The sequence below is a fragment of the Oxyura jamaicensis genome, chromosome 3, assembly GCF_011077185.1.
Source record: "Oxyura jamaicensis isolate SHBP4307 breed ruddy duck chromosome 3, BPBGC_Ojam_1.0, whole genome shotgun sequence".
In the NCBI taxonomy this organism is placed as follows: domain Eukaryota; kingdom Metazoa; phylum Chordata; class Aves; order Anseriformes; family Anatidae; genus Oxyura; species Oxyura jamaicensis.
In genome coordinates, this window is record NC_048895.1 from 76,018,863 (window position 1) to 76,042,962 (window position 24,100).

General features: G+C 47.0%; 1 protein-coding gene across 1 annotated transcript; it reads left to right on the forward strand.

Moving 5' to 3' along the window:
* The first annotated feature begins 766 nt into the window (after window positions 1-766).
* FAXC (failed axon connections homolog, metaxin like GST domain containing) lies at window positions 767-23,208 on the forward strand. The gene is made up of 6 exons (XM_035321280.1): window positions 767-1,186; window positions 1,910-2,045; window positions 7,104-7,300; window positions 14,030-14,247; window positions 18,733-18,849; window positions 20,487-23,208. Exons 1-6 carry the CDS (start codon window positions 912-914, stop codon window positions 20,768-20,770), a joined length of 1,227 nt encoding a protein of 408 aa, XP_035177171.1. The 5' UTR covers window positions 767-911; the 3' UTR covers window positions 20,771-23,208.
* The last annotated feature ends 892 nt before the right edge of the window (window positions 23,209-24,100 follow it).

A 24,100-nucleotide genomic window follows, 5' to 3' on the forward strand; every position in this document is an offset into this window, starting at 1 on the left:
CCTGGAGCCCCAGAGCAGCAGCAGCAAGGCCGGAGGTGAGGGGCAGCCCTCAGCTTGCTGCGCTCCCACATGCACGCTGGTAGAACTGTGCTGCCTCGCAGGCTGAGGTATTTGTTTTGAGTTCATTTTGTTGCTCTTTTTCTGTACCTTTCTACATTTAGAGGGAAGATATAGATTAGATGTTAAGAGGAAATTCTTCACTCAGAGGCTGGTGAGGCCCTGGCACAGGCTGCCCAGAGCAGCTGTGGGTGCCCCATCCCTGGAGGTGCTCAAGGCCAGGCTGGATGGGGCTTTGGGCAACCTGGTCTGGTGGGAGGTGTCCCTGCCCATGGCAGGGGGTGGAACTGGGTGTTTGAAGTCCCTTCCAACCCAGGCCATTCTATGACTGTATGATTTGGATGTGTTCTGCTCGGTCACCTCATCGGGCACCAGGATAACAGAAAAATAGCACGCGATCCCGAGCGTTTGGGAAAGGGTATCGCTATTTCATGTGTCGGTCGGGCACGGGGCTTTGATGGCAGGCGTCTCCTCTCCCAAACACGGGTGTGACACACGAGGGTGAGGCGGCAGGCCCTTGGGGGACACGGCGGCGACGCCCACCACCCCCGCGGGCAGCGGCCGGCCCCGCGATTCGGGCGAGCCTCGCCCAGCCCAGCGGCAGGCGGGCGCGGGTGCCCTCAGCAGGCCGCTCCGCGCACCGCCACCACCAGCGGCAGGAGGAGCAGCAGCACCAGCAGCAGCAGCAGCATCAGTACCAGCAGCATCAGTACCAGCAGTACCAGCAGTACCAGCAGCAGCCGCCGCCCCCCCCGCCCTGCGCAGCGGCGGCAGGGGCCCGGCAGCCGGCGGAGCCTCCCGGCTCGGCCGGGCAGGGCCGGTGGGCGCCGTGGGATGCGGGTCCCGACCGCAGCATGCTGTGGGGGGTCGGGCTGGCGGCGCCCCGCTCCTGCGTGGCGGACCTGAGCCGCAACCGCAGCCTGTCGCTGGGCTGGTGCGCGGGGCCCGAGGAGCCGCCGCCCGCCCTCTATGGGGGCGAGATCGTCGCCTTCCCGCTGGCGGGCGCGGGGGCGGGCGGCACCATGGCGGCGCTGGGCTCCGACTCGTGGTGGAAGAAGACGCTGTACCTGACCGGCGGCGCCCTGCTGGCCGCCGCCGCCTACCTGCTCCACGAGCTGCTGGCCATACGGTGAGGCGGCGGAGGGGAGCGGGGCGGCCTGCGGAGCCATTTTACGGCTCCCTGCGCCGGGAGGGCTCGGGGGCCGCAGGCGGGCCTGGGGGTGCAGCCCTCTGGCCTGGGTGGGATGCGGGGTGCCCCGAGGGGAGCGGGGGGGAGAAGGATTTCCCATTTTGCCGGGGGACAAATGGGAGGATTGGGGGGGGGGGTGCGGCAGAGGGGCTGCCGTGAGCGCGGTGCGGGACAACGCCCGGCGTGAAAACGGTGCTGAGAGCGCTGGCAGCGGATGGCCACGCTCATGGCCCTTACCAGATGGACGAGGTGTGGAGGCCCGGCCGTTGTGTGGCCCTGCCTCGGAGCCACCCACCTTTTCATTTACCACCACCCCCGAAGGGCAGGTGCGTGCCCGCCGCCACGGGTTGCGCGGGGACGCGGGGCCTGGGCTCGTGTTTGCCCCGCGCTGTGCGTGGGCTTGGCTCACCCGCGCCGTGCCGGGCTCTCGCTCCTCTCTGATCTGGAATTAGCCAAGCTGCCTCTCTGCCGCAGCACTGTAAGTGCTTTTTAGTGGCTCAAGATCCAACGAATAATAATAATAATAATAACAAAATGCAGTAGTCCATTACGGGAGGATGTGTGTTCCCCTTCAGCCAGGATTTCTCCTTTGTGTATTTAATGTGCTGGTGGTGTATGATGCGCCTGTTTTGCGGTTTTTAAATTCTGTTTTGTTTTTGACAGGAAAGAGCAAGAGGTTGATTCAAAAGATGCTATCATACTGCATCAGTTTTCGAGGCCTAACAATGGTGTTCCGAGTCTATCCCCTTTCTGTCTGAAAATGGAAACTTACTTAAGGATGGCTGATTTACCCTACCAGGTACATTTGTACAGTTTTCCTTTCCCTATAAATGCATTAAATAGCAAGCAGGCATCCTCCCCTCCTAGTCTTCCTCATCCAGGGAGATGTACCCATACAACTGGCTGGGTAGATCAAAGTTTTTTTTTATCTGCGGTTAAATTTGCAATATAACCTTTAAAGGTACAACTTGGATGAAGTTGGTCTAGAACAGCTCTAGATTTAATTCGTAAAGCTAAATGAATGTTGGAAGTTAACTTGGCTGGAAATACTAGAGTAGGAAAATAGCTCATAGTTTATGTAATGCTAAATAATACACTAAAACTAAAACGTGGTATTATATGGTCTTTGAATTGTGCCTTGCTAAAGAGAACAAGAATAAATAGTTGCAGCTTCCTGTTTTCCTGGTGGTGCACAGGGTTTCCCCCCAGTGCTCTCCTAGGAAGATGTGCCTCCCTTCTGCTTCACCTCACATCACCGGTGCTTCCCTTCTCGTGAGGGAAGACGAGGCTGCTCTCCATGTTGTGAATACAGCTGCCTGGTTGTGGCTGGGTGCCTCCCATGCCAGCTTCCCTTGGGGGACGAAGCCAAAGGTGCTCCAGTGAGGGAAAGGCAGGAGAGCGCAATCTTGCTGTCTTGCCTGTTAATGTCAAGGTTCAGCTGTGATGCCATGAGATGTCACCAGGCAGCTTGTGCAGAAGACAAGCTCTTTGGAACACAGGACGGGTCTTTTTGCTGTTTGTGTAAAGCACTGAAGGGCATTTCAGATGTCATAATTACTGTTGTATCTTAGGTTGTATCTAAGGATTTTTGGTGGAAGAAATCTCTCTCTCTCTTTCTCTTTTTTCTTTTCCCCAAGCAATGTAAGTTTGGGATTTTACTGTGTCTCCAAGAGCCTGAGCCATGGCTCAAGCACCTCGTGCTCACCCCAGATGGGTTCAAGTCACTTTTTTTTCTGCATATCCAGGTGCTCTGAAGAATATTTTGATCAGTCTTTTGCAGAGGAAAACCAAACATTTAACAACTGTATTTCATATTTGGGGTTGATATTCGTTCACATTCCTATGTAGTTAAGCTCCTTTACATTGGAAGTGAAAGAAAACCTAATTAGTACATTTTGCTTAAGTCTTTAAAAGCATGAAATTTAATGTTCATTACCTTAAGATGTAATGAAACTTGAATAAGATACTTCAGAGCATTTGGAAATAGACTGGGGGGATTTCTGTACCATGGGATGTATTTTCCTCATTTTGGGTTATGAAACCTGAAAGATGCTGAAGTTTGAATGTGTCGTTGGACCAGGAGGCCTTAATGCACATTGCTTCTTAAACCAGAGTAATTTCAGTAGAAATTGCACATCTGAAGGGAAAACTATTCCTGGCGACGTCTGTTTTCTCTCTAATAGCGGCTTATGCAGTTCAGAGGTTTGAAATGATTAAAATCGCCCTGCTGGGGAGTAGTTAAGGAAAGCTGCCGTGTAAAAGATGGCTGTCGCAGGCTATGATCACTTCCAGAAGATAACGCTGCACGTTTCTGTGATTCAGGATGGAGTCATTTGGAAAGCTAGTGCTGGGTACAAGTCAGCCACCTGGCGTTGTGGAGAGAGAGGGATTTCCACAGGGCTTTCCTTCCCTTTTTATGTCCGGTACTGTTGGTCAGAGTGTTGGTTTATGAATAATTTCAGCATCTGTGGGGTTACCAGCCCTACCTAGGATTTCAGGCCTAAGGTCAGTGGAGCTAAGTTTATGAGCTGAGGACACAGCTCTTGTCTGAAGGAGGTAGGTTCTGTTTTTGTCATCGTGTTAGGAATGTGGTGCTGCTTGCAGCTCATACAAGTGGGGGAAGGCGTAGGAGCGACCGTAGGGATAAGCCATAAAGGAGCAGGAGGAATTTGTTTTGTGTCTGTGTTACCTGTAGGCCGCTCTAGGTGACAGAGACGATTGATGGACCTCCTGTCAGGCTGTTCAGTCGCTGCCCAAGCTGGGTGGCCTGGTGGCAGGTCACCAACAGGCCTCTCATCTGATGGAATTGCAGCTGTCCCGTCCTGGTCGCCCTGTCCATGGCCACCACCCCTGTGGTGTTTCCAGTTCTTTGTGGGGGAGACTCTGCTGCTGTCTGAGTTGTGTGGCCTCCCCCAGCCCTGGCCAAGGGAGCACGTACCCCATGCAGCTGATAGGGGCAGCAGTCACACTGAGTTACAGGTGAACGCTGCAGCTCCCTGGGCACCCCGTGAGCTGGAGTGGTGCAGCTCTTGGCTCTGCAGGAGCTAGCGGTGGTAGCTACCACAGGTACCTGTGCCGGGTGTCTGGGGAGGGAGAACAGCCTGGGAGATGCAAGAAAGGCCATCAGCTTCCTGGGGAGGGGCTGCTTAGAAGGGAGGAACATGGAGCTGGGTGACAAAAAAACAGCAAAAGAAAGTTGTTTCTGATCAGAACAAATAGCAGAGGTTTCCGTCTGCTATTAGTTTTCTGATTCCTTGTGTTTTGACTTTACTGGAGTATATTAAAATACTGAGTGACATGCTGTGTGTTGCACAAAATGTTTTAACGGTGTGTCAGAAGACAAGAGGAATGAAGTAAAGGGACTCCCACCTTTTCCTAATCTGGATTTCTCCAAACAGTTGTGTTCTTATAATGTGCTTAGTTTTCCTTGAAGCTGCCTTTCTAGGTGCAAATTCTCAATCAGAAATCATTCAGCCCATTCTGCTCAGGCTGGTCTGTGATATTACCCAGCTGTATTTTCAAAACACTTGATACTTTTCTTCATAAAGCTTATTTTTAAAGGAACCCGTTCTGGGTGCTTGTGGAAGTCTTTTGGGTGTTCCTGTATTTCCTTGTGAATATTAAGATTTGAACATTTACATAATCTGATGAGCGTTAGCACATCAGAAACATGATGTTTTCATACCGGGGCTGTGAAGATGGTGCTCTCTATGAGAAGAGACATGAGGGAGAGTAAAATATAAGCAACAATAACTGAAAATGTGGAGCCTAATTTCTTCTGGAGAGCACTAGAAAATTACCCCAGAAGTGCCCTGTGCTGCTTGGTTTGTAATTTCCTCTGTAAGTGATGTTCTCAGGAGCTCTTGTTATAGTTGCTTTGTAGCCTGCAGTTCAGGTTAAAGTACCATGAGGTATGAGGGTATTTTTTTTAATAATAATACCGTAGCTTTCCTGCTTTGCAGCTGGACCAGTTTTCAAGTGGAAAAATGATAAATATTTGATGGCAATTAGCAGCAGCCATAAGGATACTGAGGTTTGAAGCCTAAAAATATCCACTTGAGAACAGAGGATACAAGAACAGTATAATGCGAGATTTGTCCAGAGATCAAGGTTTCCTCAGGTCACTGAAAGATGCTTCCCCTTCTGTTTGATAACCTGTGTGTGACAAAACATGAAAATCCTGCAAGAATTTTTTTAGGTTTATCCATACCAACTTTCCTAAAATGACTTAGGCCATCGTTTGTGTTTTTGAGAGTATAATATCAGCGCAGTACTAGCTTTTTACACAGTGTGTTTATATGTGTGTGTGAGTGCGTGCCTGAAGAATCGTGTGGCTAAATAAAAACTTGCTTTTTCTGGATTGCAAATGATACGGACTACAGTAACTGCGATAAGTGATAGGCACATCTTCAAGTCCACCATCTCCTGCCGGACATCAGTGTTTGTGCACAGGAAGAGAAGTCTCATCCCGAAGGGGCTGTGGACTTAATGCTCTCTGTTTGGTTTCAGGCGCTGGGCAGTTTCAGTGTTTCTCCCATTGACCAGGGCAGTCACCTGCACGTGTGGGCAGCATGGATTCTGCTGCTTTGTTCATGCTGGCATGGATGCAGTGTAGGAGACGTTGTATAACCCGGTATTCCTTCTGTAATGTTTGCTTGGGCAGAAGTCCCGGAAAAGGCTGCGACCAGAAGGCTTTGTTTTCCCAGCAGCGTTACACATTTCTTCTGCTCTGATCCAAAAGGGATGAGCCTCCGGGAATGGGCGCACGTTGGTAGTGGTGTGCACATCCATGTCTTGAGTGGCAGCCAGGGTGATGTGTGCTCAGTGTGTTCAGGCCGAGCGGGAGTCACCTTCTGGTGTGTGCTCCTTGCTGCACGGTGACCTTAACCCCACTTCAGGGGATTTGTGCAGGGTAAATGTTTGAGACCCAGACAGGTCAGCTGAGAGCAGCTAACCCTTGAGCTAGGATTTTTCTTTTGCTAAATAACAGGACACGAGGCAGTGAAGCGCAAGAGAAGAAAAAAAGTTCTGCCTTGTATCCCTGCTTTTCAGAAGTGAGAGAGAATTGAGATCAAATATCTGATCACATTTTGGAAGCCAGGCATTCCTCTTTTGTTTGTTAGATGAGGCATAAATTCTCTCATCTCTGTTTCACCTTCTCCAGCTGGAAAATGGAGAAAATACATTAATACATTAATACATCCATACAAGTGCTGCTCTGAGGACATGTACTGGTATTCAGCAGTGTGCTCGTGCTGTGCGCAGCAGTGGAGCTGGCCTCTTGTAGATCCAACTGTAACGACCCTGTCTGTAAATATTTGTTAGGAAATTGCAGAAGCACATGTAAAGGCAGATTTCCCTCCTGCCCAGTGAAGGAATTATATAATGATACACCTTTCATTGTGGGCTCATGGTTGTGTTTTATCCTCAGAGACAGTGCACTACTGAGACAGGTAATGAATTAGTATTTATAACGTAATTTTAATACAAAAAGTGCTGCTCTGTGTGTGAGCCAAGTTAAGGTGTGATTACTGCGATTAAAAACTTGTTTAGAACGACAGACCCAATCTTCTGGGAGATCTGAGCATCTCCAACCCCTTAAATATCCCGGGTACTCAAGTAATATTAAATGACATGGCATCTAATAGGAAAGCTTGTAAGACATTGCAGGACCTGGAAATAACTATTTTGGTATTGCACGAAGCTGCTGCTCTGTTTGAATAGATACAGTTAATCTTGAGTATTAATTAAAAAATGTTACTTTTAAAAACACAGAAAGGTATTAAAAAAGCTTTATTCTCATTGTAACAGAATCTGAAGGGCCTTTTTTGTCTGTTTACTTGCTTTTTTTTTGTAGAACTATTTTGATGGAAAACTTTCCCCTCAAGGAAAAATGCCATGGATTGAATACAATCACAAAAAAGTATCTGGCACTGAGTTCATTATTGACTTTTTGGAAGAGCAACTCGGAGTGAATTTAAATAAAAACCTTGGTCCACGTGAACGAGCTGTATCCAGAGCAGTGACAAAAATGGTGGAGGAGCACTTCTATTGGTAAGCCTGCATGGAAAAGCTGGTTGTGTTCTGCTGTCAGACCTGCACCTGCGCTCTTGTCTGGAAGGGAATGCTTATTGTGTCTCGCGGTTATTGCAGTTACCAATTATTAATTTCACAGCACTTCTCACTGTGGAAGGCTGCTGCGTCTTTCTGCTTATGCTAGTATGAGTCAGGAGTAGCTCCCCTGAGAGCTGTAGTGATGTGTAGGCAAGGTAAGGAGTCGGCGTTGCAGAAGGAAGCAGCAGTGGGCTGTTTGTCCTCTTCCGTGTGACCTCCATGTGGCAACAGCCTGATTAATAAGGAGCAAAGCCAAGATGGCTGCAAACACGTGAGGTTTGGGAGGGGAAACAAAAAACAATACCCAGCATTTGGAGTGAAGCTAAGATGTTGTTTTCTTACTGTTTTCTATTGCCTGTGTGTGTGATTGCAGTGTGGGTTATTGCCTTTCCTGTAACAGAATATTCTTGTTCGTATTGTTGGCAGCAGTGCCAGTTGATAAGGATACAGTATTAGCTGTGGTATCCTCAGAAGCTGAAGTATAGATATGAATGAAAAACCTAAATATAACTTTGCTGATATTCTATGCGTTTTACTGACGCTTTTGAAAATAGTGTCTATGATTTTTTAATTTTATTGTTTTATTTTTATTCCTCCTCCTGCACCCTGACTTTTCATTTCAGTGCTTTTTTAAGTGTCCTTTGCAGACTGGATCCACAGAAGTAGCAGGGGGATGTGGTGTCCTGGATGTTGCATTGGGTACCTCAGTAGGCATAAGGCTTTTTCCAAACTTTGCTTTCTGGCGTGCACTTAAATTCCTGTTGTACTGGGTCTTGCATTCAAACAGCATTTTATTTTCTCCAAAAAATGTGTGATTTAACTTGAATGCATTTACCTTTTTTTTTTTTTTTTTTTTTTTCCCTCTTTTTCATCTTCTTTTCCTTTTTTCATCTCCTTGCTGAAGAAGAGCAGCAACATGTGAACATGTGTACGTATAGTTCTTCAAACCATTTGTAGTGTTCCTGGGAAGGAATGTAGCATTCAGTAGGCAGACTGAGATGATGTGGTTTCAAAATGAAATCCCTGCCTTCTCAGAAGTGTGACGTTCACTGGTTATACCCATCTGCAGTGACATCTTCAAAAATCTGACCACAGCTCTTAGGCACCTGTTGTCTGCAAACCTGATTTTTTTGTTGTTCTTTTTTTTTTTTCCCCCAGTTACTGTAGCAGCCAGAGGGAAGATGAGGCCTTTTAATCCCCTAATGCTCCATCTCCTTGCCTAAGTATATTGTTTGTTTCATGGTCTGTGGACTTAACTGCTTTAAATGTAACATTACAGATGACAAACTTGTACGGCTTTTGAGTGTCCCAATTTTAAATCGCTCTTCCTTTGTGAAGCTGATGCCTGTCCATCCACACTCCCACTGAGCAGACTCAGCACTGCTGGGCATGAAATAGAGAGTATGGGGGACAAGGAGCAAGGAGAAGGCATTGAAATAGATGGACTAAGCTAGAAGAAATAGAAATGAGAATGTGCGCACCTGCTTGCATATCCCTGTTGCCTTTTTATTCAGTCCCACAGGTGAGTTTCCCTCACATTTCCTAGGGGACGTTTTTTTTTTCTGCAGCATAGTGAAAGGTCCAGCTGTAAGTCTTGTGTGTCCTTGCTGGGTGGCTGTACCAGAGGATTTTTACTCCACCGTGCTGGTTCTCTCTGCTAGGCAAACCCTGAGCCAGAGCTGTGAAGCATCATGCTGCTGTAATTCCTGGATAACAGCCCTGACCACCCTGTAGCTACGCCGATAATATCAGGCCATAGCTGTGTAGAGCTGACAGGATTGCATTCATGGTTGTGACGTTCCTTCACACCGGTGCTTGAACGTGGGTGCTTCCCACTTCCCACCAGGAGCTCGGGGTTCATTTGTGATGTCTCCAGGTCCCTTGGCGAGGGACTTGTGAAAGTGATGGCCTTTCTGCAGAGTAAGGTTTATAAACTCAAGCCTCCAAAGCAGTAATATAAACTGTGATTAATACAGTTCTGTTTCCAGCAGCATGCAAAGTAGTTTCATCATAAATAAGTAATACTGTAGTGCATCTATCGAATGAAGAAGCAGAGAACATCTTGTGGTGTGCTGTCTCTGGATGGAGCTAATCCTGGTGGGTGCTCAGCATCTCCTCCTGAAACGTTTAGCTTTTGCTGAGCTAATTGCCTATCTTCAGCAGCAGCTCTGGTTGCTTAGTGCCTCTTAAAGGTGGAAATTGCTGCTTTGGCTGGAGCTGAGAGCAGTGTAGGGCTGTTGTGAACATCAGCCTCCAGCCACCTGGACTCTACCCCAGGCTGCAGTGCCTGGCAGGGGTCAGGCAGAGAGCCAGCGAGTGACTGAGTGTACCCATTTTATTACTGGGATTACAGCATGTCTCTGAGATTCATGAGGCTGGTGCTGGAGCTTCTGTCCCTGGAGAAAGCTATAATTGTCAGCCTTTTGCTATGTTTAAATCAGCAAAGGGAAAAAACCTCCTAACCTGAGCGGGGGTGAGGCTGAGTCAGCAGGAAGAGATGGGAGCAGACCAGCTCTGCGCCTCAGGGGCCAGGCTTTGACCTGAGGTCCTCGATCTGTGTGCAGACCTCTGTCATCTTCTGAAGGCTTGTCCTGGGACATCTCCGCACCCAGCAGTGACCCATGGGCCCTTAGAAACCAGATAAACCCATTAAATTGGATTAGCTGTGTTGTGAAACACAACCTTAGTGATTTATAAATATATATACATGCATAAATCTATCCATTTCTTGCTTTGTCTTTCAAGAAGACCACGTAAATACCACACATGTGATGAGTGAAGCATGGGAAGAGCTTGGTACGATAACGCCAGTGAGTCTGACTTTGATAGTTACTCAGATTTGCCATGTATCGAACGTAATACATGTTTAACATGAAGGCAATTATACGAGTGACATCTCACCTTTATTGACAAGGCTTGAATACCACTGGTGGCTTAAAAGCCATTTCCCCTGAGAAGTCACACAGCAGGTAAGGTGTCCACAGCTGACTGTGGAATGAATTTATTATAATCCTTTTGTATATCAAGAAATTCCACTCTGTGCAGGATTCGGATGGGAAAAATAACCCCCAGGTTGAATCCTTTTCAGCATCTCCCCTTGCCTTGATATTTTTTTCAGTTCAGTTAGTTTGGGGATAATCAGGCAAGCTGCTGCTGATGAGTCACTTTCTCCATCTCTTCTCCTGATTTATGTATCGAGGCCAGAGCTGCTGTTACATTTGTACTTCAGATTTGCTTCACCTCTGTAGCATTTTTTTATGCATTATTGTTTTATTTATACTCCAGGATTTTACAGATGTGCTGGCGCTAACAGAAAAGCTAATGTTACCTGAAATGCTGAGTTCAGGCCAATACTTAAAATGGCATCACATAACTACTAACTGTAGTTTAAAATGTATAATTATACTGAATTAGACTACCTGATTTCTGGCATTTCCTAACTTTTTGTAATTTTTATAATGCTGTACTAATGTAGTCTAAGCAGAGGAACGATGGGCGGAATTGGATGTGGAGGAGCATGTTTTGGTGGGAAGCACTGATTTTATCAACCTTTGAATATAATCATTTTAACAAAGTGCCCATAAAGCTAGTTTTAAAAGTACCTTTAGCTGTCCCTCTAAATCCAAGCCTACTTTTTTCTGTGCTTTTGTGTGCTCTGAACCATAAAATTATAGGCATAAACTCAGCGGTTGTCTGTTGAGCTGCCTTCATTGCCCACATAAATTTGAGATCTGGGACACGACGACTTTACTCACTCAGAGCGACAGGCACGCATCCAAGATTGTGCTTGATGACTTAGCTGGGATGGGATTACCAAAATCTGGTGCCGTTCTGCTTTTCCTGCATCGCTGTCCGGGTTGTTAACTCTTCATCTGGTATCTGCCTCTTCCAAACCCAAAGACCTTCTTCCCCACAGCAAGCAAGTGAACGTTAGGGAAATGTACTCTTGTTTTGTAGGACAGGCTAATTAGCTTTGTGGGAAGCCTTATTTGTCCTGTCTCATGAAATTAAAGCTGTCCTGGGCATGGTTGATGAGTTGGTGCGGTGCCAGCTCGCTGATGGAGTCAGAGTGAATAATAGTCCTGGAAGGGCTGGAGGGGCGGCCGGTCATGTGTGACTGGCGTGATTTTTCAAAAATACTACAGCAGAGTCTCCTTTCTGCATTTTTGCTTTGTTTTGTCACGTTTCTCCTGCTGTTCTTCTGTATGGTGAGCCCCATTGTCGTAAGGCAACTAAAACTGTGCCGCAGAGTGGTTGGGTGAGGCTGAGGAGATCCATGCTGGGGGATGAGGGTCTTCATAGCCAGATGTGCAGCTGTGCTATTGGAGAGCAGGTTTTTCTCAGCTTATTCAAGTAAAAAGTATAATTAATATCTGATGGATGTAGATAATACTTGTAATTATTTCCTGATGTTCTCATCAAGACCAGGCTCTTTCTTCCCCTTCCAAGCAGTATCCATCCAAGGGCCTGTGTCCTTTCCCAGGCCTGTGAAACACAGCTACTGAAATGTTCTGCTTTATGAAGTGCCCTTAGGTTTTCAGCCGAGTTTTCTTCCCATGTTTCCTAAGTTGTTTCACCTTTTACGTCTGTTCCTGGGGCAAAGCAGTTTTGCAGCACATCTTTCAGCCCAAGTTGATGCTTCTGTTATTTCAGTACCTGGTTGCTCCAGTGCTTGCTGGTTTCATGTTCCCCATTTCATTCTGGTGCCCCTTTCTAAATCTAGTTTTGTTTCAAACCCGGTTTGGTTGAAACTTGCCCCAAAACGTTGGTTGATTCACCCATTTTGATCACTAAGGACTGTGCAACGTCTCCATTCGAAGAGCTGCACCGAGGTATGTGAACCGTCAGTGGGGTGCTGTCGTCATACTGATACAGCACAACAGGTCGTGGAGAAACCTGCTGAGGATGAAAGCTGTCAGAAACAAAGCAGGTACATTTTTGGTCCTTGCCGTGCAGGCATTTGCACCATCGCCTCACTGTTACTGGCTTTAATGAAATCAGTTTGAGCAGAAGACATTGTCCTGCAGGGGACAGCTTTTAGTTGAATTAAAATGCCTTTCATCCTTTCTGAGAGCATTGATAATTTGAGCATTAAGTGGATTTTTTTTTCAGCTGTTATGCCAAATATGCTCCTTTTGCCTCATATTGTTAGTAATTCTGATAAGGGATTTGTGGAAATGTAAAGATTGGAGCATTTTTTCATTGTGCAAAAGTAGTTTCTCCCTGATGGTAGTGCTGAATTCACCTTCTGGTCATGATGTGCTGGAGTTTGATAAGGCATGCAGGTTTAAAAAAATAAGTAGGAGTTTTCCAGGAGATGCCTCCTTTTTTTTTTTTTTTCTCTTACTTTGAATTAGGTGATCCATATAGGCACTAAGGAAATTACACACAAGTAGAAATATGTAGAATGATAAAACTGAAGTCATATTCTGAACCAAAACAAATGAGCTCCGATCATAGTGGAAATGGAAACATTTAATTATTAAACACCATTTAATATTTTACATAAGTGAACTTGCAACTTCTGATATTCCAGCTTTTCTATCTAGCTTCATTATTTTATCATATCTCATGAGCCTTTTTTCATACAGTCTCAAATGCGTAAGCCTACTTTTAAATTTTTCAGTTTGGAAATTTGTAAAAATATAATGGAATATGGCTATACATTCCCAATGTTTCTGAGACCCCGTTGGCTTCAAACATTTGTCATGTCTACTTTGGGATGTCTTTGGCCCATCTTTCAGTATCCTTTGAACTTTTGTCACAAGTTGTATGGTCTTTTCTTTCTTCAGAATATCTTGTGTCAGATGGTGCTGCGTATTGGAAACGTTAAAGTAGCAACAGCAACAAATGATTTCTTTGCCTATAGTATTAATAAAGAACAAAAATTATTGTGGGAAACAAAACATATAGCTGGTAAGACAAATTTTGATGAAAAGACCTTTTGAAATAATGCATTTGCCATTTAATAAAGCTGCAGTACAGCCTGAAACACAGCAGAAGCCTTTAGAAGTGTATTTCATACAAGATCAACATCATCATTAGGAGAAGAAAAAATGCTGGAAAAAAATAACCTGATAACTACCACCTTTTTAGTTTCTTTTTTTTTATTATTATTTTTTGGTAAAGGTTGTGCCATTGCTATTCTCTGAAGAGAGCAGAGATCTGAGAAATCAGTGCTACAGTATTTATGTTGGTGCAAAGTTAGTTGCTGCTTGACTAAGTTGCAGTATAGAGTAAGTTGTCATAGAAAGCAAGAAAGGAGAACAGGTTGGTGGGAGAGGTTGGTTTCTCTGGTTTTCTTTGTTTTCCCTAGGTCTGTGCAGTCGGTCATCTTTGGCTAATAAGTCCTTTTGGCACCACGTTTTGTTCTGTGAGGTTAGCAAAATTCTGTAGAGCTTATTTTGTATTTCAACGTGAACGTCACATTTACTTAAAGGAAGCCACGAGTGAATAAACCCGGGGCGGTGCTCGCGAGTATTGCAAAGTCAAGTTTCTCTGCTTCCACTCGGAGGTGCACCAAGGTCTGCTTTCGCCGGGCGCTAGCTCTCCATCGGGACAGAGAGCATCTAGTGTTAAGGCAGTCTGACCCTTGTGGGAGCTTTTGCAGGGTGATGAGGGGCTCTCTGGGCGTTGCACTCTTACAGCTTGCTTTGTGCATCCTTCTAGGACTCTAGCTTATTGCCAGTGGGTGGAAAACCTCCATGAGACGCAAAAGATGATTTCGGTGTACGGCCCCCTCAGTGACCTGCTGAAGTGGATTCTCTGCCACCTGACCAAAGGGATCGTGAAGCGGGAGATGTACGGCCACGGCATCGGCCGCTTCTCGGAGGAGGAGATGTACACGCTGATGGAGAAAGACATGCGGACTCTAGCGAGCCTCCTGGGTAACGTACAACAAATGATTCACCTTCTGCTTGTGCACAGCCTGCGGGGTGAGGTCGCCCGTGTGTGGCAGCCTGGTCGCACGGATGAGCTAACTTCTGTCAGTAGGTGGAGGCCATGCTGCTGCTGTCCCTCAGTGCCACCTTCACTCCTGTGGGAATGCGTTTCCTTTCCTTGCTGTTTGTTACCAAATTGCCTCTCTAGAGAGGTAGGTGGGTTTCTTCTCTGTGCACCAGCTGTCTGTATCTAGAGGAGCAGAATGTGGCCTGTGGTTATGGATGAGCGTTTTGCTGTGTGAATTCAGGAAACCGTAGTGTTCAGTTTGGCAAATGTAACCTCTTATTAATCTTTCCTTAACTAGGAAAAAAGAGATTCCCCAAAATATAATCTGGGGGAATCTCTTTTTCCTAGTGGGACTCATTACCACATGACGGGTTATTGTGAGGCTGCCATTTGAAAGTCCTTTGTAGGTGTTACTTTGGTGAGCAGGACTTCACTGCGTTTGGCTGATGTGAGCAGCTTTATTCAAAGCTGTTGGTAGGAGATGGTTTGTCAAAATGGAGGGGTTTAGGTTTGCTGGTTGACATGGGTGGATGCCCGCACTCAGCTAGAACCACATGAGCCTCACTGCTGTTGTGTAGCTCAGGCTGAAGGCTGAGCTGGAGCTGTCTGCACTGAGCTTCTCGGTTGCAATCTGCTGATAGCTGGTTGCCCTGTGATCCCCATGATGATCTTCTGGAGAGGCTGAGCAGCAGGTGGCCCTGCCAGGAGGGGCTTGTTCAGCCAAGACCTTTTCCAGGTACAGCTGTTACAATGTTTGCCTTTCCGTAATTGCTTTTTGGTCTGTTCCCAGATTTATTTGTTTCCTTTCAACTCTGGAGCCTATACTGATGCTCAAGTTTATAGTTCCGAGTTCAAACGGGTCACTGAATCATCCAGTCGGGTCTCTACGGATTGGTTGCTGTCCTGAGGCACCCATCTCACTTCTGGTTGAAGCAGGTCTTTCCAAAAGGCATCCAGCTTTAATCAGAAGATTTCAGGAGGTGGAGATGCCACTGTGTTCATCAGTAATTGGTGGCAGGTGTTAATCACCATCAAAAGCTGTCCAGTTTCAGTTCAGAGCTTGCCCGATCTCAGCCTTCAGGCAGACGTTCCTGTGCTAGTTCTTCCTCCCCTCCCTAGGTGGCCCATGGCCTCTCCTTGTGAAGATAAATGGTGTAATCAAACTGTTAATCTCGCTCTTGGTTTTGTTGGGAAAAATGGCTGGAAATCCTCAAGCTTCTCTGTAAGGTGTTTTCTTCAAATCTTGGGAAAAAAAAATGTGCCTTTTTTTTCCCCTCCCCATCGTCTCATCCTCCCACTTGCTGGACAGACCTTCTCTCCACTGCTCCTACACCTCCGCGTGTGCCTGCACAGTGTGTGCTGCTTGTGGCCCTGTTTGCCAGCCCTGCGACTGCCCTTCATTTTTTGCCACCAAGCTGCTTTTTATTCTGTGGTGCATGTGCTACCAGCAGGGCCTTAACGCTCAGTTCCAGGTTATTGATGAGAACGTTGGGTCTGCCTGTGTTTTTTAAAGCCTCGATGGGCACCCGCTATCTTCTTGTTACTTTACAACATTATCAGCTGAATATTGTACTTTTTTCCCATCTTTGCTTCTGAAATGGCTGTCAGATTAGTCGGTGTACAGGCATTATATTTGCCCTTTTGATTGCCTGGATAACCGTGGCATCCAGGGGCCTGCCCCCATGGGCTGGGGACAGGCGGTGGGAGAGGGACTTCCAGCCTGGCTGGAGGCTCTCCTGAGTCACTGCGGGGCAGGACAGGGCCCTCGGTCAGCTCGGTGCCTGCACAAAAACCTGGGTGAGGTTCCCCACCAGGTGTGTGTGCCCATGGGTTGTCCCAGGAGAGGAAGCGGTTGAGGTTTTGACTGTTAATTAAAGGGTAATGGTAAGAGCTTAAAAAGGATGCCTGTGATGTGAAGTAGCTGCAAGTACCGACCTACTGTCAGTCAGCAGGAGTATCAGGTTAAAAGTGGCAGCCTGGAGGGGATGGGATGGTTCCGCTCTCGCTGCCTGCCGTTGTTGCAGCAAGGTCTAAGTGGCAGAGTTACTTCCCCGCATAACCTCGTTATGGATCGAGCCTCAGACCCGGCTGAGCAGCCTTAAATTCCTCGTGCTGGCAGCTGAAATGGGATTCTGCACAGCCCATAACTGTGGCTTGGGGACCAGTTTTTGAGCTGTGCTTGAGATGGATGAATGCAGGGCAGCACGTAAACACGGGAAGGCCATAACATTTACCCAGTACGGAGTTCTCAGGTATAGGTTGGTGCAACTGTGACAGAGCTGGAGAGAGTTAGCTCTGTTTTACTACTACATCCAACGTGCTGTAGGAAGTTACCATTATTCCTTATTCCTGAGCACTGCTTTGCTGCGTTGTAGTACAGAGGGATAACAGATTATGTAGTGCTGTACTTCAGAATTTGCTGTATTTCACTGCTGGACAGTTTTTCTAAGCTCATTCAATAACCCTAACGTTTAATAACCTGCTCAATTACAGGCAGCTTCTGTTGTACAAGGGAAGAATGTCCTGGGGAGATGGGATAACTGGATTTGGAGAATTCAATTTCGGACAGCATTTCACACTTTATAGCACATTGGGCCAAGGCAGGGCCAAGGCAGCCATCTAACCTGACCCCTGAAATGCCTCGTGTCTCACTTCTGTGCCCTGCTTGCCTTCTTTGCTGCGGGGCTAATGCCTGCGCTGAGGCAGCAAGCTGGTACTGGATGTTCCTTTTGCAAACGGCCTCTTTGAAAGAGGATTTTCTTCCCTGTCTAAGTTAGTTACTGTCTGTGTGTGCTGTGGTAGCTGCCTGGGACCATCACGACAGTTGGGTGCCCAGAGAGGTGTGCAGGGCAGACGCGTCCTTCCTGCAGAGCAGGGCAGCCCCACGTGGCTGCCGTTCCCCCTGCCTGTGCGCCCGGAGTGCCGTGGGTCCCTGCCAGTCAGAAGGCAGTGCCAGGAGGTGGGGGTGCCGTGTGTGAGGAGAGCTGCTGGTCCCTTTTTTGGGCCCTCTGGGGCAGTCTTCTGGCGAGATAAATGGGCACAAAGGTGCCCTCGAGCTGGAGATCTCTGGGGAGAGGCAAAGGCGGGAGCCAGGCTGCCTGCAGGAGGTGGACATCCACTGCTCTCAGCTCCCCACGCAGGGAGCCAGTCTGTGGGATTGCCAGCCTGAGATGTTGATTATCTCGTGTGCCGCTGGTATAGGCACTGCACTGAGCTGTCTGTAGGTGGCCCTTTAGTCCTGGGGAGCATCATGTCTGTTGCATTTTGGATGGCTGGGCTGGGTTTATCCTGGCTTCCCTGTTCAGGTCATGGATATATGAGTCCTGCCAGGACGTGGGATGCTGCCCCTTCTACTCAAAGAGGTGCTTGCCCTCCCTGAGGGGTGCCCAGACAACGTGCTGAAGCAGGACGCCTGCCTCTTAGATGGCAAACGTGGAGATGAGTCCCACCCACGGAGGCTGGAGGAGCTGAGCGTGAAATACCCCACTCTCAGTTTGTGAAGTTGCAGCAGTGGGATGTGTCCGGGTGGCGTGGGGAGGGCCTGCTTTGCCGTTTGTTGTCTGTGGGACACCTGTCTGTGAAGAGAGGATTCTCTAGGACTCATCCTGGTGCCTTTCACAACGTGTCATGTTGTGTTGGGATGGAGCTGGGGGCAGAGAGTGGGAAGAGCCTTGTGGCAGTCCTCAGAGCGATGTCACCTGGTGAGAGGTCCTTGGCAAGCTCACTCCAAACTCCAGGCTGTTTGCTCCTGCCCACGGCTTCTTTCCCCTCTATCTGCTGTGTCTGCTGCTTTCTCCTCTATCTGCTGTGTCCTCGTATGTCTCCTGCCTCTCCTGCAGATGCAGATCTGCTCTGAGCAGTCGCTGTCAGTCTTAGAGATGCATCAGTTTCAGCCTGAACGAATGCTGGGAGAGGGAAGCTTTGGGTACCACTCTTGTTGTAGAGTCAGATGGATAATTTGCAACTGGATCTGCGCTCACGAGAGACACAGGTTGATCAGCTTTCTGCAAGTGCATTTGTGATCTTTGAACCATGACTGAACAATTTTGGGTCTCTACCAAAGGAGAAAATGGTGTTTTGAAGCATCTCCTTCCTGCAGAGAAGGTGTTAAATGCAGCACTAGTGTGGTGTGTATCCACTGCCTACTGTGGTGAGTGGAGGTGCTCCCTTGGCCGGTGGTGGCTCTGTAACTGGCCAGGTTACAGGAGTGGTGGGTACACGGGGAAGCTGCAGGAATGGATTTCACCTACTGAGCCCCAGGATCAGCTTTTGAACCCTAATCAGTATTGAATCCCTGCCTTTGAACCCTTGTATCTTTTCAACTAAATGATGTTCCATAAAAATAGTGTTAAAGATTTAACTGGGGAAAAATCCAGATTTTCACTGACATTTCCCCAGTGAAACGTTTGCTGTTGTATTTACAGGTGACAAGAAGTACATTATGGGACCAAACCTTTCCACTGTTGATGCCACCGTTTTTGGGCATCTGGCACAGGCAATGTGGACACTGCCAGGGACCAGACCAGAGAGGCTAATCAAAGGTAAGAGGTCTTAAGTGATCTCTGACAAAGGAAAACAACATCAACAACAAAACACAACAGAACTCTTGGTGGCATTTGCTGTGTTTAAACTTGGAGCACTTTGTAAGGAGGTTTGAAGATTGCAGGAGCACTTAACTGCATCATAGGCTGTTCTTGCCTTTGATGTAGCATTTATACCCTGTAAGGTTGTTTTTTCTTAAAATTCTTGTTTGTTTTCACTTTAATGTTCTGCGTGGTAGCTGTTTCTGTTCCTGTACTTGATCTTTTGCCTGTTTAACATAGCAAAGACCAAATGCCTCTATGGAATGAATGCTGGGTGGAGTATTAGAAGCCATGAGCCAAATTTTGCTGAACTGAGTAGTTTTCATTGACAGTAGACCTGCGAGTACTGTTGTCCCAGTGCAATTAGAGCCTTTTTGTTGTTCAGGGTGCTGGGCAAGGAAAAGATTGCAGTCTGGCTTTGGAGTCGCTGTGTTTTTGCATGAATTGGAAACCAACATACCTCCCTCTCCTGCCCCGACTTCTTCTTTTTTCCTTTGTAGAGCGGTATAGGCATGTGAAAGTCTGGTGGAAGCATCTTGGCATACCTCTGCAGGATAAAGCCACACAGTGTGAAAAAGGGAAAGAACTAAGGAGGAAAAGGATGTGAAATTGCTGTAAAAGGAATGAATCTGATCTGTAGAGCTACTCTGAGCAAGAGGTAGTAGCTACTAAGGCTACCTCTTTGGAGGCACAGACTCGCCCAATACTAGCACTTCGAGTGGAGGAAAAAATACACTTGAGATTTTTTATGAGGGACGTTAATACAGTCCATATAGTTCTTCCCCTTGATGTCTGAGGAGACAGATAGAATTCTGAAGGGTCCATGGGTTTCAGGAAAAAATGATGTTTGAACTATTTTGTTTCTCACAGAAATGAATGGTAAATGAATGGTAAATGATATAAATGCCCAAGCAGCATGGATGATTCTCTGTACCCATCCAGCTACTCAGGCTGTTATATTACGAGTGCAGGTTCCATATACGCATAAATAATCCCTCTAATATGCTGTTATTTAAGTTTTCTCATAAATTCTTGTCTCTAAGCATACAATATGTATGTATATAAACATGAAGCATAACGTACTCCTGGGGCTAGGAACATCAGAGGCGAGTCATACAAAAAGCAGACCCCTGAACTTACCTTGCAGACAACGCTGCCATCTGGTGGTGCAAGCCCCCAACATCCAAATTCACTGGATTTTAATAAAGGAATGGAATGCCTATGTAGCATCAAATCCTGTCTTTAGAAACCATGTTCCTGCTAAATAAGCCAGAATTTTGATACGAAAATCTTACGCTACTAGTGTCTTGTCTTGATTTATTTCTGTAGATGTTGAATTTGGGCTAGTTATTTTGCTGCATGCATTTATGTTCATTTCAGTGTAACCTTTCTTATTGTGTGCGTTTTAAGTTACGTGAGCAGTCACTGAGAGGATCGACTGGATCTTGCCATTTCGAAACAAGGTTGTGCTACCTGTTTGGAAAGCACCTGCACAATTTATTTCCAAACGATGCTACTATGTTCCTGCATCGGCTGGCGAGTTAAAGTGTTGTTGGCTGGATGTATTTACTAGAGTCTGTTGTGCTGTGTTGCAGGTGAACTGATTAACCTTGCTATGTATTGTGAAAGAATAAGGAGGAAATTCTGGCCAGAGTGGCACCATGATGATGATAACACTCTGTATGAATCCGAAGAAAGCAGTGAAGCAAGCAAGACTCACTCCCCTTTGCAGGACTTCAGTTTTTATTCAAGGACAGAAACATTTGATGAGGAAGGGAACAGTATTTCTCATACCCCTGACACAGATTACACTGGACACTCGCTCTTTGATTCGGATGTGGACATGGATGACTACAGAGATCATGAACAATGCAAATGATGTGTACAAGCACCTCCCGTTTTGCAGACAAGCTGTTTCTTGGGATCAGTCTGATTTATTTCCTGCTCCAGGTTGGGAGGCAGTTTGTACCACCTCCAAGAGACCATTGTGCTTGACTTGGCTGTCACATATTGGACTAGACTGTCTCAACCTTATTTCATTTTGTGTAACTGTTCAGATGGAACCAAGGTAAACAGTTATTTAAAACGCATGGCCCAGCTGGAGGTCCAGAGGGCAACGGGACCTTTCAATCTACGTTTTTTGCTCTCACTGAAAAACGAATCCCACAGCTGGGTGGGAGAAACATCCAGGTGGCAGAGCACTTGTAGGAGCTGGTTTGTGTTGATACCTTGGTGGGAATGTGCTGGGGACAAATGTGGAAGAGGCGTTTCTGGCACACTTTTCTCCTGTGGAAGAAAATGATTGATGCTGTGTTGATTTGGTGCAGTTTTGGAAGAACTTTATTTGATAGCTACCTACACGTTGGGTGTATGTATTGTCACAGTGTCCGAGGTGAGAATGAACGCATTGGGTTTGCCCACCTGTGTGAAGTTTAACATCTACACCTGTGTTGCTTGGCCTTGACTGGTTGATTTTAAGTGGTGAGAAAGCATATGGAAATTACAGATGGTTCTGGTCTTTGTAAACGTGTGTAAAATCAATTATTTGCTTGCAGACGTTGGCGGTAGCCTGCTGGAAGTAGTTTAATCAGGACTTTCTCAATGAATTACAGTTCCATGAATCAGGACCCTTCAGCAAAAAATTTATCATATGTCTATTCTGGGAATAGACAGGATACAAATGCTTTAGGATGCTAATTGTTGGTGGGCTTAGTAGTCTGGAGCTTGAATTAGCTCCAGCTTTCAAAGGACATGTTCCTTTCATGGGCTGTGGAGCATTTCCATCAGAGGAAAATGCTTGTGGTGGGGAACACCCAGCTAGCTGTGGCTCTGCAAACGGAGGGACAAGTCTGCAGTCACTTCCCATGCCTGGGAGCTGCTGCAGTTTGGTCTGAGGTGTGCGTGAACTTGCATCTGCTTCCTAAATTCCCCACGTTTCCTTGGAGCCATGCTCCAGTCTCTGTTGTCGTGGGCAAGCAGCATTTGCAAAATGAACCCAAACCGAGGAGGGAGGATGGTGTCATCCGATTACTTGGGACCCTTCTCAGGAAACGAAGCACAGGAACAGGTCACAAGAAGATAAGTCTTGGGCTTGAAAGCACAAGGGGTGATGGCCTGATATGTCTGTGAAACTTCATAGATAAGTCAGGGCAGATGCTGCCTGCAAACAGTTAGGTACTGACATCCTGGGTAACAGGCGTCTATGCCAAGAAGCTCCTCTTTAAAAACACTCATGTTGGAAATTCTGATAGAGGTGTTCTCATTTATTTTGCCATGAAGTGAGCTTTGAAGCTGTGCGTTTGAAGGCTATGCCTTCTCCATCTTTTCAGCCTGAGGAGAATGTGTTTCCCGGTATGGAGCCCCTGCGGACAGCGATGAGTCCCAGCGACGAGTCGCTGTAATGAAAACACCAGCCTGAGTTCAGCGGATGGTCTCATCGATATCATTTCCCTGGGCTGACAGATGTGCCAGTGGCAGCGATGCTTGTGACTTCCCAAAACACAAGATCAGCCAGGAGCCAGTGGTGTAATTTTACCCTTTGGTGTGTACACAACTGGATTTGGGGATTACGTGGCTGGCTGTGCACGGCAGCAGGCACAGGAATCGGCATCGCCACCGTGGTGCAAAGCTGGTGTCACATCGTGGTCTTCTCCCATGTCTGGAGGTGTTCCTGGGGCTGGCCCAGAGCTTTGTTGCCAGAATTGCTCCTGCTGTGGGTCCGGTGCTGCTGCAGAGCAGGGCATCTCTCTCTGTATATTATAGATATATCCTTATGTACGCGTTTCGGTGTCAAAAGGAGCAGTACGGTGAGAAATACTCTGGGGTTAATCCTCTGCAGAGGCTTGACGTCACTGTGGCAAGTGCAGTGATGCACTGTGTTGCAGAAGGGTGAAGCAAGAAGAACAGATCTGATGGGGCTGGGGAAGGGGGAGGAACTTCTTGTCAGATGAGATTTTTTTCAGTGTTTTTTAATCAGTTAGGTGAAGGTATTCTGTAGCATGTCACATGCCTTCCATTTCTTAGGAACTGCTCAGGTTATTTTAAAGAAGTTACTCAGTAAGTAGCTTTTTCCTCATGACAGCTACTCCAGATACTATGTTTCTGTGTTTGGCCATGTTCCAAACTAGGGGTGAAATTAGGAAACAGCATCTCTGTAGGGATTTATATGTATGGTGTTTTGACAGGGTCTGATAGGAAATCCTTGGGTGTGTTTATGCTGCCCAGAAGCAAATACTGGCTTTTAGACCTGTTTAAAGGATTTAATCTAAACCTTTTTCTTTTGGAAGCTGGTCTTGGCAAAATGTTTTGCTGGGGGGAGGGGGAAATGTTAAAAGAGAGCTTGCTTTAACATCTATGAAAAATGTTAGTTCGTTTTGGTGTGAATGGGGAAAGCGTACAAGAGTTGTCTTCAACATAAACAGAACAGATCTCTTAAGCTTCCAGAATTCTGCTAAAAGAGCGATGTTTCCTTAGGCCTGCAGTGTTGTTTTTTCCCCTCGATCATTTCTATTTTTTTTTCTCCATGCTGAGGGGCTGTGCAGAACTACAAATTGTTGGATTGAATCTTACAATCACAGAATATCCCGCGTTGGAAGGGACACACAAGGATCACTGAGTCCAACCCCTGGCTCCACACAGGACCACCCAAAAACCAGACCGTGTGTCTGAGAGCATTGTCCAAACACTTCTTGAACTCTGTCAGGCTCAGTGCCATGACCGCTGCCCCGGGGAGCCTGTCCCAGTGCCTGGCCACCCTCTGGGTGCAGAACCTTTCCCTAACCCCCAGCCTGACCCTCCCCTGTCCCAGCTCCATGCCGTTCCCTTGGGTTCTTTCTTTTTTTTTTTTTTTTTCTTCTTTTTTTTTTCTTCCCCTCACTGTCCCCTGATCAAAACTTCAAGCATCCTGGAGGTCCTGGCCATGCTGCAGGGCAGGCAACCAGCTGTCACCGTAGTGGTGAAACCTGGGACAGCCCCGTGAGGTTCGATGGCCTTTTCAAGCTGGGGGATGAAGGAGGCCACGGCATCGTGCCTGAGGTGATGCTGGCCACACGAGGACTCCCTGCAGGGCAGGGAGGTGGAGAGCATCACAGCCGCCAGCTCCAGGCCTGGAAGAAGAGCTGGGGAGCAGCTCTTGCTGCTGCTGTGGGGCAGCGTGGTTCTGCCCCCTTGTTTTATTTTAAACACCGCCAAAGGCCACGTATTGCATTTA

Excerpts from the sequence above, each read along its gene's own strand:
- FAXC (XM_035321280.1), top strand. The coding sequence starts at position 912 with ATGCTGTGGGGGGTCGGGCTGGCGGCGCCCCGCTCCTGCGTGGCGGAC. Across the intron at positions 7,301-14,029 it reads GTGGAGGAGCACTTCTATTG|GACTCTAGCTTATTGCCAGT; the intron begins GTAAGCCTGCAT and ends GCATCCTTCTAG. Across the intron at positions 18,850-20,486 it reads ACCAGAGAGGCTAATCAAAG|GTGAACTGATTAACCTTGCT; the intron begins GTAAGAGGTCTT and ends GCTGTGTTGCAG.